The 12378-nt window shown below is 41.0% G+C and overlaps 1 protein-coding gene across 2 annotated transcripts; it reads left to right on the top strand.

Moving 5' to 3' along the window:
• The first annotated feature begins 298 nt into the window (after window positions 1-298).
• mul1b (mitochondrial E3 ubiquitin protein ligase 1b) lies at window positions 299-11393 on the top strand. Of its 2 annotated transcripts, none has more exons than XM_025006613.2 (5): window positions 299-381; window positions 4639-4783; window positions 4870-4957; window positions 5034-5154; window positions 9609-11393. In XM_025006613.2, the coding sequence occupies exons 2-5, from the start codon at window positions 4664-4666 to the stop codon at window positions 10336-10338; spliced, it is 1059 nt and encodes a 352-aa protein (XP_024862381.1). In that variant the 5' UTR covers window positions 299-381; window positions 4639-4663; the 3' UTR covers window positions 10339-11393. The 2 variants fall into 2 exon arrangements, with proteins under 2 accessions (XP_024862381.1, XP_017274607.1); XM_017419118.3 differs by lacking the exon at window positions 299-381 and adding an exon at window positions 2941-3073.
• The last annotated feature ends 985 nt before the right edge of the window (window positions 11394-12378 follow it).

Below are 12378 nucleotides of genomic sequence, written 5' to 3'. Positions count from 1 at the left end.
TATTGTTTGTTATTTAGTTGTCTCTTCCCTGTGCCTCNTAACCTGAGTCAGAGTTGTTGGAACCTGGGTTTTGGAATTGTGTTTGGTCTTCATGTTTCAGTTGTGGTTTGTTGTTTGTGTTTTGTCTCTTCCCTGTGCCTCGGCCGGCATTCACTTTTCCTCGGTCGCTCTCTCTCTCTTCCCCGTTCTCGCCCATCTGCACCTGGCTCTGGCTCCGTGGTCGTCTCGCCTGTGCCCACTTTCACTGGTCACCCTCTGCCTTTGGAGACCCGGTCGCTTCTCTCGCTGGCTGCTGGTTCATTGTTATTCTTTGCCTCCCTGATGTGCCATCCTTCCGTTTGCTCGTGCCTTCTCGTCTCCCAGTGGTTTCTCTTGTCACAGGTCTGTTCATGTTTTGTTTAGTTAATGTTTTTTGAATTTAGTTTAGATTTTGCTGCCACGTCAGCCTTTGTTTTGGGTTTGCTTTTTATTTCTAAATAAATTAGTTTTTTTTTTATCACCATGAGTCTGCGCTCAGGGTTCGCCTCCTTCCACCCCGTTCATGACAGCTGTAAAATGTCAAATTGCTGAAACAGTAATAGTTCTACAAACGCTTAGTGAATTGCAATTTGTTGCTCACTTTGCTTGAGAGCAGAGTGAGCAACAAATTCAGACCAGTCAGAATGGCTGACGTCCAGAGAACCTTTGCACATCTGAACTGAACCACAGAGCAATAAAAAAGGTGGCCTGAACTGCTAAATGATGTATCTTTAGTGTGTTTCTGACCCGAGGAAGACTTGGCACAAATGATCCACGAAGGGTAGAAGCTGTTGAATGTTCTACTGGTTAACACTGACTCCTGGCAATCATGTGTGTTATTGTACAGTATATGTACAGAAATATATTTAAAAAACAAAACTAACAAAAGCACTGATGTGTGGTTTCAAGCACCAGGCTCTTGAGCAGGCAGTATATCAATTTAAAAGGATAATTACTGCATTCATTTTGAAGGCCACTTTTTTTTTCTATAACTTGATAATGAAACGCTGAACTGTGTATTTTACAAAAAAGAAAATCGGGTTGTGGATTTTGAGTTTCAAATCTGGGAGAGAAAATATGAAGCGTGTTGTTTTTTTTTTTTTTGTTTTTTTTTTTGTGGAGCTCTGAGCAGCTCCACATTGAGAAGAAACTCAGTCGTGTCGTTTATTGTATTAAAAATGTAGTGCAGAAATGGCCATTGGGTGTTCAGTGAAGTGAGGACTGAGGGAGCTGAGTGCTGGTTTGTAGTAAGAAAACCCTAAACTTATGGCAGCTGTGAGCAATCGCTAGAGAGAGAGAGAGAAGTGTGTCAATTACCTCCTTAACTGCATGTTGGTCATCCATCACTGAACTCAAGAAACAAATTACTCTCTCCAACTTTTCTGTAGCGTTTGTAATGTTTTACACATCGCAGGAAGTCCTATTTTATCTTTAAGCCCCTAAATGGCTTATTAGAAATAACTACAATGCTAAATTTTCATTTTAGTAGATTTTTGAATATAAATTCCAACAAAAGACTCAGCAACATAAGGTCCTCCATATTAATAGACCAAAATGCGCAGAAAAGAATAAAATAGAATAGAATGGTCCTTTATTTGTCCCTCAGTGGGGAAAGTCAGATTTTTTGCAGCAGTCATGTGATATACAAGAATAACAGTAAGAGAAAATAAAAAGGGACATGCAGGATAAATTGAGGGCCAAGCGTTCCTTGAAGTAATGCATATTGCCCACCACCTTTCATGCCAGAGTTTTAGACTGAGATCATATAAAGGTGTTGTAGCCATTTTGGTCAAACATTTTGTGCAATCTCATGCAGTATCACAAGATGTTATGCTCAGAGTACGTGTTGTGAATTAATCTCAGCTACTATCCCAAACATCTTTAGCTCAATATCTGTAAAATCGACTGAGTTATAGACACTTTTGCATTGTCTAAGGTCAGTTGTCTGTGGCGACCGTCTTAAATTGAAATGACTTCAAAAGTTATTCAGTTGTAAACCTACATGATTGCTTTATGAAAGTTTCATTAAAGATTTTACAGTGGTTCATGAGATATTTTGCTAACAGACAAACAGGGTTGACACCAAGAGTGCAACATTTGTGCAATGAGCAGACTTTGAAGTAGTGTTGTGAATACCTCTTAGCTATAATCACATTGAATTTTAGCACAATAGTTGTAAAGTTGATTGAATTATAGCCATTTTATGTTTTTAAAGGTGGCCATCTTGAATTGGATTGGCTCTAAAAGTTAATCAATTGTAGATATACCCCTAATGAACTGAACATTTCATAAAAATATGTCATGTGATTCATGAGATATTTTGTAAGTGGTACAGAAAAAAAAACACACACAGGGAAAAACGTTATTCCATTCACCTTTACCAGTGGGCAATAAAAATGAACACATAAGGTTAAAAACAAATTAAGTAGCATATAGAAAGAAAATATTTTTTTCCCTCAGAGAAACTGCAGAACATAAACCAATGTAAAGTGACAAGTCCTCAGACCAGACTTGGAGTATATTACTCATGAGAAGCAGGTGCCACCCTCCTGAGGGGGCGCCTCAGGTCAGACCTGACCTTTTCTGATCAGCTCATCCAGTCTCTTTTGAGGTCACGCCATTAAAAACTGTGACCTGCATTTCGCGGAGGGACTTGAAAAACGAGTGCCTCCAGAGACAGAAAACTGTCTTCTTCTGAAATGTGATTTTACTCAGTGAGGGTCTTGATCTACAGTTTTACCATTAAAGGAAAACAATCCAAGTCAATACAACAGTGATAAATACTGATGCATTTGAGGTATTTAGGCCTAAAAAACATAACAATAAATTAAACAAAGTGCATATCAAAATATCTTTGTTTTCACAAAAATAATATTAGGTGTTATATCTGAATCAAGACAAGTGGTTTGATCCAGCCGCTCTGGTTGATTGTGTTGATGGTTATTTACTGCCCCCTGCTGGCCGGGAGAAAAACTACACATCCGTGTTTTACAACGAATACGATGAAGTGAGGAAACGCGAGTGTTGTTGTTCACAGGACGAGACTGAACAAAAGGTAACCCTCTTTTGTTTTGTTTTTCCCACCTGGTACTCATTAGACAGCTCTCTGTTCTCATAGGTAAAAAATTATGAATACTAGTGTCTAAAGAGTCGGCTTCTTTGTAGCTAAAGTAGAGCTACCAACATGCTAATCGTGCTAAGCTAATCAGTGTGAATGACGGAAATGTAAACAAATTATCACTGAATGAACATCGGAGTCATGACAGTCAGACTCCAAACAGCAAGATGTTTACTGAAGATGCTTGTGTAACCACGTTATTTGACAGTTTTAGCTGTATTTGTGTTGACTGAAGCTAACTTCCTGTGGGTACCAAACTAAACTCAGGAAGGTTGTTTTTATGTGAAATAGCGTCAGAGCTGGTGGTTTGTTATTTAGTGCTTCCGTAGGGAAAACATTTCGGTAACACATGTCCTAAAGTCAAATAAAAACAAAGAAACATAATGGGTATTTTGGGGAAAATGTCATTTTTCAGTGTGATTAAATAGAAACTGGCATCCCACAGAGTTAGGAACAGGTGTTTTCTATTTTAAATAATCCAAAACAATGACTAGTAAAAAAGAAACCAGAAATTAGCTTTTTTTGTTGTCTCACACACATGAGAAGATCTGCCTGGAGTGGCTGTTTTCAAATTGAATTTCTTAATTTGAGGCTTTTTGCTAAATAAATTATAATTGTGCTGGAACGACAAATCAATAGGCGAGTCGATACCTTAATTGTCACCTAATTTGTTTTCAAAGATTTTCCAATTTCGTCTTGTGTTTGTGAGGATTTGTAGTTTTATGTGTTTGCAAATTAAAACGGTGTGGACTGCATATTTTAAGATGTAACTGTTGAAGAAGCAGAAAAAGCAGGTGAGCTCAGATTTAGAGGAGATAAAAGTGAGATTCTGCTTCATGTTGAGTAGTTATAACATTCCTTCCATTTAACCTTGTTTTAAGGGATTTATTTGACAGTTTCTCTTGTTAAATAATTTACATTATGTAGGAAAAAGTACATTTTTAGCTTCTGAAATGTTATCAAAGTACAGTAAAGGAGAGTTCCTCATGTTTGAGTTTGGTGAGACAGCTGTGATTGTATATTTATGTCAGTGGTGATCGTTTTCATCGCCCATCGCTGGAGGTAAAAGGACTGTAATGTCTCTATGTGTTTGTGTGTGTTTATCTGTAATGTTAGCAAAATATCTCACAAACCAATGGACAAATTTTATTGAACCTTTCTATGGATGTACGTCTGCAACTGATTAACTGTAGGAGTCAACCCAATTCAAGATGGCTGCCACAGAAATAGCTGTTCCGTTGTCAGTTTTTCGAGTTTTGTGTTAAAGTTTTAATGCGGTAGTAGCCGAGAGTCATCCTTGGTACATTCTCTGAGCACATTTTTTTAACAACCTCACAATGTCGCACGAGGTCGCTCTTGGTGTCGTTTACGAGGTTTGACCCAGACGTCTACAGCTCAGCTCCTCCTCAACATAAGATGATCTTAGTTTGAAGCTCCGGCACAAAAGGAGGCAAGCGATATGAGGTTTTAAGTATAATTTATGTTTGTCTGTTTTGTCCCAGTTGCCCTGGATGCTGCAGATTCAGGATGGAGTCCGGTGGAAAACCCTCGGCAGCACAGATCGTAGTTTTAGCCACCAGCTCTGCGCTGACCGCCATATTCTACTCCATCTACAGGAGCAAAGCTAAAACCGTCAGCCGTTTGACGGTGCGTATTTAGAGGCACAATGCCGAATGTGCTCATTTATTGCTGGTTATGTTCACTTTTTAATCCACTGTATTCTCTCGTCCCAGGAAGCCAAAAAAATCTCTATTGATCAGGATTTGAAAAGCCTCCTGTCTGAAACCCCTGGAAGATGCGTCCCATATGCTGTCATAGAAGGTGTGCTGTTGTGAAGTGTGTTTTTGCAGAACCACTTTGTGGTCCATGACTAAGTGTTGCCATGCCCACTCTGCAGGTGTGGTGAGATCTGTGAAGGACACTCTGAGCAGCCAGTTTGTTGAAAACTGCAGAGGAGTGATCGAGAGGCTGACGCTGAAGGAGGAGAAGATGGTGTGGAATCGCACCACTCACCTGTGGTAAGTCTGGGAAAGCACAAGTGGAGGTTTTTGTGCTTTTTTTTTTTTTTTGCCACTGCAACTCCTCTGTTCGTTTTTGCGTACAATCCAAGAATTTGACGTCGGAGCAGATGGAGAGCGTGGTTTCATCCAGTCATTCAAGTCTTGCATCAAGCAGTAAAGTCAGTGTCGTATGATGGGCAAAGCAGATGGCCACGCTAACGCAGACGGCGAACACGCGATTTATGCCATGCCTCATCCAGCTGAAGGAGCGATCAGACATTAATCAGGGAGAACGTGCTCCGCCAACATCCGTGTGTAGCTTATTACCTGCGATGCATTAAACTGCTTGTAAACAAATCTGCAAATGTCACCATTTAAATGTCACAATTGGCTTCTTGCTTGATTTCCTTCGCACGAAGGAGAGAGGTAGGATTCGTTCTGTTTATTTCCCTTCACTTTTGATGGAAGCGACTATTTTCAATACGTCTAATACACGTTTTAGCTGGAACAGAGATTTCAAGTGGCGGAAAACGAGTTCAGACAGGGAGGCTTGAAACACACAAGGGGGTTTTTCGAGCATTTTGAAGTTGGGTTCTGTGGTAAAATAATGAAAAATAAGTATCTTACCTACTGATAGCTCTGAGCAGCCTCAGTGTGGAGAAATAGTTTAGGTCCAACAAGAGCGATGAGCTAACGGCTAGTCCGAGTGAAGCCAAGACCAAAGTGGATTCCTGCCATCTTCAGACTGCTCCAGTCTCAAAAATGTCCCAAACAGCAATTCATAAACCTTTACACAGTCGTAATTTTGTATTATACGGTAAATTTACATAAAATTCTGTAGCTATCTGCGAGCACGGATAGCTGCAGCTAGCTGTAGCACTTCCAGCACAGCCATTGTTACAGTATTTCTGCTGGAATAACCATTTAATGCAAAACTGCCACCAGTGTAAAGGTTTAAATTATCAAGATTGTATGAACCGCTGTGAAATTTTGAAGATTGAAGTTGTTTTAAGACGGCAAAATCGCCTCTGCTCGGACTATCCATTGTTAGCTCGTTAATGCAGTCCGAGCAGCCCCGCTGTCCAAGTGGACTTTATCATATTAACACAACTTCAACTTTCAGAATTGTAAAGCAATTCATCCAATTTTGCATGATTAGGAGTTGTCCACAGCACATACTGACAGGTACTCATTGTGCAAGATCTTTACTTAAACCTCGGCATGAACTGTTAGTCGACCTGTTTGACTGTTTGCAGAACATCTCAAAACTTCAGGGCAAATTTTAATGACACATTCAGAAATTAATTATAGGATGTCCATCTACAACTGATGAACCCATTTCTGGAAAGCTGCCCCAGCAAATGGACCTTAGAAATCAAAAAATAGCTATAACTGTAACGATATTGAGTTAAAATTTGGTGTGGTGGTAGCTGAGAGTCGTCCTCAGCACATACTTTAAGCACTAACAAATAGCACATAACCTCATCATTAATTTAACCGAAGTGGCAACAACTCCATCATTTCATAACAAAAGATGAAGTTAGTTTCAAACTCTGGCATTAAAAGGTGGGGGGTGATATGCATCCTTTTAAAGAATGCTAGGTTTTTAATTTTTAGCAGCATTTATAGACTAGACCGGATGTATTAGGACAGGTAAAAAATTACAAATTAAAAACACTCTTTGCACTGCATTTCTGCATGGAAAATGAGAACACTAAAGGGGGGTTAAACATTTATTAGAATAATTATTGATGGGGTTTTGTGGTGGCTCTCTAGGTGTGAATAATATAACTGGTTCTTATTTGATTTATTTTCATAAAACAGGAACGGGCTTTAAGCACCAGTCCTGAACCAGCACTAGAACTGCTCGTTCTAGGGAGGAACGGACGCCTCACGTGTCTAAGTAATGTCTCAGGTTCTAGTTTAAAATGCCTCGCACGAGTTGTTATCCCGCTGTTTGATGTCCAGAAAATCCGGCCCGTTTGTTGCTGTTGTCAGTTCATACGTGCAGCAAACAGCAGGAGATCCTCAGGCAGAGATGTGTTCTCACAACTGGAAATAACTCGGAGCGAAGTGTACGCTGTGAAAAAGGCAAAAACAAGTTGCGTGTAAGGAATTGGGCTTTCTGCAGAATCCATTTTTGCAAGCTGCACGTTCTCCACACAATGTGGAGCCTCTGCGATCACCAGACTGAGGGATGAAAGCCATGAAAGGTGAAGCAGACAAAAACACCCAAAAGATACAGCACATTCTCCTGAAAATGCCTAGAAAGTTTCAAGGCTGCAGTTTGTATGAAAACTTTTTTTTTTTTTGTTGTTGTTGTTGTTACAAAGGTCTGTGTCAGTGTTTGAAGCTTTCAGTCCATCTAAGGAGCTGGTGCTCACGGGTCTCTTTAAATTTGAAAAAAGGCAGATGTTTCTGGTTGCAAAGAGCATGGAGGGGATATATGGAGGGACACTGGGGACATGTATTTATGTTTACAATAAGAGTTGAGATGGATTTTATGAAGTCTTCCTTTAAAAATGCTTTCTTGATGACCAAGAAACAATAGCCAATTTCGGCTGCATTATAGCCCAAACAGCAGCAGCTACGGTGAGTTGTAGAAATATTACCCCCTCTTAGTACTCTGTGTTGTTGCCTTACAGCCTTTAATTTAAATAGAGTTAGGGTTAACCCTAACCCTTTTCATTTGTTTGTCAGTAGTAATTCTATAAAACTACTTTAGAATTATGAAGTTGAATGGGATAAATAACTTGTTTTAATATTTTTTCGTCTTTTTCTTTTGGCTGTTTCCTTTTCAGGGGTCGCCACAGCGACTCATCCTCCTCCATCTAACTCTGTCTTCTGTGTCGTCCATCCTCACTCCAACTACCTCCATGTCCTCTCTAACTGCATCTTTGTCTTTTTCCTGGCAGCTGCATCTCTAACATCCTTCTACCAATATACCCACTGTCCCTTCTCTGCACATGTCCAAACCATCTCTAACTTTATCTCCCAGTCCTTCAACCTGTGCTCTACCTCTGATGTCCTCATTCCTAATCCTGTCCATCCTCGTCCCTCCCAAGGAGAACCTGTCTTTTTGTCCGTCCCACTGTCTCCAAACCAAACATCACAGCTGCTCCCACCACTGTCTGTAAACCTTTCCTTTGACCTTTGCTGCCACCCTTTTGTCACAAATCACTCCTGACACTTTTCTCCATCCTGCCTGGGATCTCTTCTTCACCTCTTTACCATACTCCCCGTTCTTCTGGACAGTGGACCCTAAGTACTTGAAGTCCTGCACCTTTGTGACCTTTTATGAATAATAAAAAAAAAATAAAATTAAAAAAAAAACTATAGTGCATGCATTGTGCCCCCAGAACGTAATATTTTGTGTCACCACCTTTAGCTGTAGCTCCAGCAGTAAGTCTCTTCAGGTCTGTCTTCATGGTCTTGCTCCATCTAACCTGAACCTGTCCGTTCTTTAGGACCAAGCTGCTGCAGGTCGTTCAGGTTAGACGGGTGCTGCTTGTGTCCAACAATCTTTAAATCAAACCAGAGATTCTCAGTTGGATTGAAGTCTAAGCTTTGATTGAACCATTTCACAGTGGAGTGTTGCTTCAGCAGAGTGTTCAGGGTCATTGTCCTGCTGGAACATGAACTTCCATCCCAGTCTCAAATCTCTGGAGGACTCCATTAAGGGTTCCTTCAAGAATTTCTCTGTTTTTTGCTCCTTCCATCTTTCCTTCAGCTCTGACCAGTTTCCCAGGCCCTGCTGATTAAAAACAACTCTTCTATGAAGCCCAGCTCTGTGCAGCTTATAGTGGTCCTATGGACAGATCCTCCTGTCTCTGCAGAGAAGCTGCCTAACTCCATCAGGGTTATCTTTGGCCTCCTGGATGTTTCTCTGATTCATGCCCTCTATGGTCTGTCAGTAAGATTTGATGGACGACCCTCTCTTGGCAGCTTTGCTGTGGTGCCATCATCTTTCCATTTCATAATAATGGATATAATGAAGCTCTGTGGGATGTTCAGGGTTCTGGGATTTTTTTGTAACCGAACCCTGATCTGTACTTCTCTACTACTTTGTCTCTGACCTGTGGGGAGAGTTCCTTGGTCTTCATGCCTCTTACTTGGTGGTAGCCCGCACTACTTGGAGGTGTTGAATCGGTGTTCAATACAAATTGCTCACAGATGGACATTTTTAAATTAATTCTGTGGCTTCTGAAGGTAACAGTTTGAGAATGAATACATATGCACGAATGCATGAATACTTATCCATTTTTCTTTTTATGATTTAAAACAAATTTTTCATTATTCTGAAGTATGTTTTGAATTGTTTTTAGTCAAATTCAAACTCAATTAAATTCCAGGTTGTAAAGTAAGAAAATAGAAAGAATACCAAGAGAGATGAATACTTTTATTAAAATAATCAGCAGGTGACTCAATAATGAAACGGATCAGCTGCATGTATAACTGTTGTTTCTGCACAGGAACAGCACGGAGAAAGTCATCCATCAGCGCACCAACACCGTTCCGTTTGACCTCGGGTCGCATGATGATGACATCATCACAACAGTGCGCGTCATACGTGCGTTAGATGCCTCGGAGTTGGACCTGGAGACCACCTACGAGAACTTCCACCCCACAGTCCAGTCCTTGTCCAATGTCATCAGCCACTTCATCAGCGGGGAGCGACCCAAGGGCATCCACGAGACGGAGGAGATGCTGCGAGTGGGTGACAGCGTCACCGGAGTGGGAGAGCTGGTCCTGGACAACAACCTCATCAAGCTGCAACCCCCCAAACAGGGTTTCTGCTACTTCCTGAGCCGGCAGGACTACGAGTCTCTCCTGAAGAAGCAGGTGAATGGCGTCCGGCTGTGGAGGATTCTGGCCCTGGTGTTTGGGCTCGCCGCCTGCTCCACGCTCCTCTTCATGATGTGGAGGCGATACGTGCACTGCAGACAGAGCAAGAAGAAAAGGAGCATGCTGGAGGAGTTCAAGGAGCAGCAGAGGAAGCGTCTGCGGGAACTGCAAATGGAGGAGAGCAGCGTGCCCCCCACCAGCTGTACTGTGTGTCTGAGCCGGGAGCGCTCCTGTGTGTTTCTGGAGTGTGGTCACGTGTGCACCTGCGCCGAGTGCTACGAGGCCCTGCCAGAGCCAAAGAAATGTCCCATCTGCAGGGCCACGATCGACAGGGTGGTGCCTCTTTACAACAGTTAATGTTAGTCACCGTAAAACTTCACGTCCTTCAAACTTCCTCTGGCTTGAAAAGGGGCACCTGATTCTGCGTTCACTCGTACTGACAAGCCACCAAGAATTAAACTGAATGTTCAGATTTAATTTGGAAGCTAATTTATATTGATTCATAAGGGGGTTTTTTCTGTCATGTTGAGAGAGAAAATGAGATCTTTTTGTTCTCAGGCTTACAATTATTGATTCCGTACAAGTATTGGCCCCAATTCTAGACAACAATCTATCTGAAGAGTTAAGAACATTTTCAAGGACAGATGAAAAGGTAATACATCAATTACAGTAAAAAGATTAACATTTTGAAAGGGTTTATGGAAAAAGTGAAGCTTAATTTGCCATCTGTAGCTTTTTATGTTTTTGCTGTTGATGGTAAAATTAATCCACTACAACCTTTTTTATGAATGGGATATATGTAATAGGTTACCAGAATGTTTCATGAACCACTGGACAGATTTCATTGAAATTCTCATAAAAGTAATCATTGGATGTTTATTTTCAGCTGATTTACCTTTTTGTAGTTTGGTCACTCCAACATGGCCGCTACAGCTAACTGACCGTAGCAAAACAAAAACGGCTTTAACTTCGTTATTTTTACAGATATTGAGCTCAAATCTAGTGTGTTAGTACCTGAGAGTCATCCCCAGCATATACTCTGAGCACTAATCGATCCTGTGAGATCTTTGTTTAAAACTTTAACATAAATCTTAGCTTAGTGTCTGTAAAAATACTGAAATGTAGCGAGTTCTGTTTATTAAGGTCAAGTTAGCTGTGGTGGCCATCTTGAATCAGGTTGACTCCAGAGGTCGATCCTTAGTAGATCAAATGATTACTTTTTGAGAATTCCAGTAAAATCTGTCCAGTGGTTCTTTAGATAGACGCACACAATTACATGATCGCCCACCTTTGAAAATTCAAGCGTTTTAGGTGTTGAGCTGTTGGTTGGGTAACTTTCAGTACATTGCATTTATTCTGTTTGCATTTATAAACAAAATGAATCTCGTGCAAATAAAAACGATGCACTGTGATCTGACAAGCGTCTTCTTCTTACAGCCTTTCAGCAGGTAGACACTCAGTTTGGCCAGTTCCTCCTACAACTTTTAATGGGTGATTTTAGGATTATGCTAAATTAGGGAACATTTCATAACCTACCCACTGATCTTTGCCTAATCACACGTTTTGGAGCCTGAGCCCATAAGGCTCATTATTACATCTGGAAATGAGACTGTTCAGCCTCTCTGACTGAGAGCAGTTCTCCTTTTAATGAGTTTAGCTGTGCGAAGGTCTCGGCAGCTCATTTAGGGTTAGATTTTGCGCCGCTCTGTGGCGAGGACTCTGAAAAGGCTGCGGCTCTCGCTGCAGAGGCTGGTGATGCTTGGTGATCGTACACGTTCTTCTGAGGAGTCGGGGAGCAGACCCTGTCCCGGTGCCTGGTAGTGACGACCTGCAACATGGACTCCAGCACATCCAGAACACGAGTGTCACACAGAGACATCACAGCAACATTATTAAAGCTAAATGTGGTGTGGGGCAAATAAAGGCTGTAACCGTTCAATTAAAGGGATTTGAAAAATAAAAAGAGGAAATCATGATTGAAGATTTCTGCCAGCAGAGGGGGGTGCTGGCCTTTAAGGAAAAATTGGAACCTGGGTTTTGGAGTTAGCGAGTGTGAATAAGCATAAAATCATAAAATAATGTCTGTTTTTGTAATTCAAGCAGCTGCCTCACTTTAAAACCAAAAAAAATCAATCCTAAATCTAAATCATACATTTAATTTTTTTTTTTTGAGCAAGAAGCATTTATTTATATGGTTTCATACAGAGATTTTAGAAGCTGTTAAATGATATTTTAAAACAAAAAGCAAAGCGTGAAGGCAGACGGCTGAAGGAGGAGATGCTTCAGAGCGATTCAATTTCAAGCCAGCAGGGAGGTGATCGGCTTCAGAGGAGGCGGTCCTGATGTAGTTTGAGCAAACAAAATTATATTTGCATTTTCAAATTAGTCTGTTATTCC

This window comes from Kryptolebias marmoratus, linkage group LG8, assembly GCF_001649575.2.
Source record: "Kryptolebias marmoratus isolate JLee-2015 linkage group LG8, ASM164957v2, whole genome shotgun sequence".
In the NCBI taxonomy this organism is placed as follows: Eukaryota; Metazoa; Chordata; class Actinopteri; order Cyprinodontiformes; family Rivulidae; genus Kryptolebias; species Kryptolebias marmoratus.
Note: the sequence above shows the minus strand (reverse complement) of the source record. Positions and strands in the feature narration are given on the sequence as shown.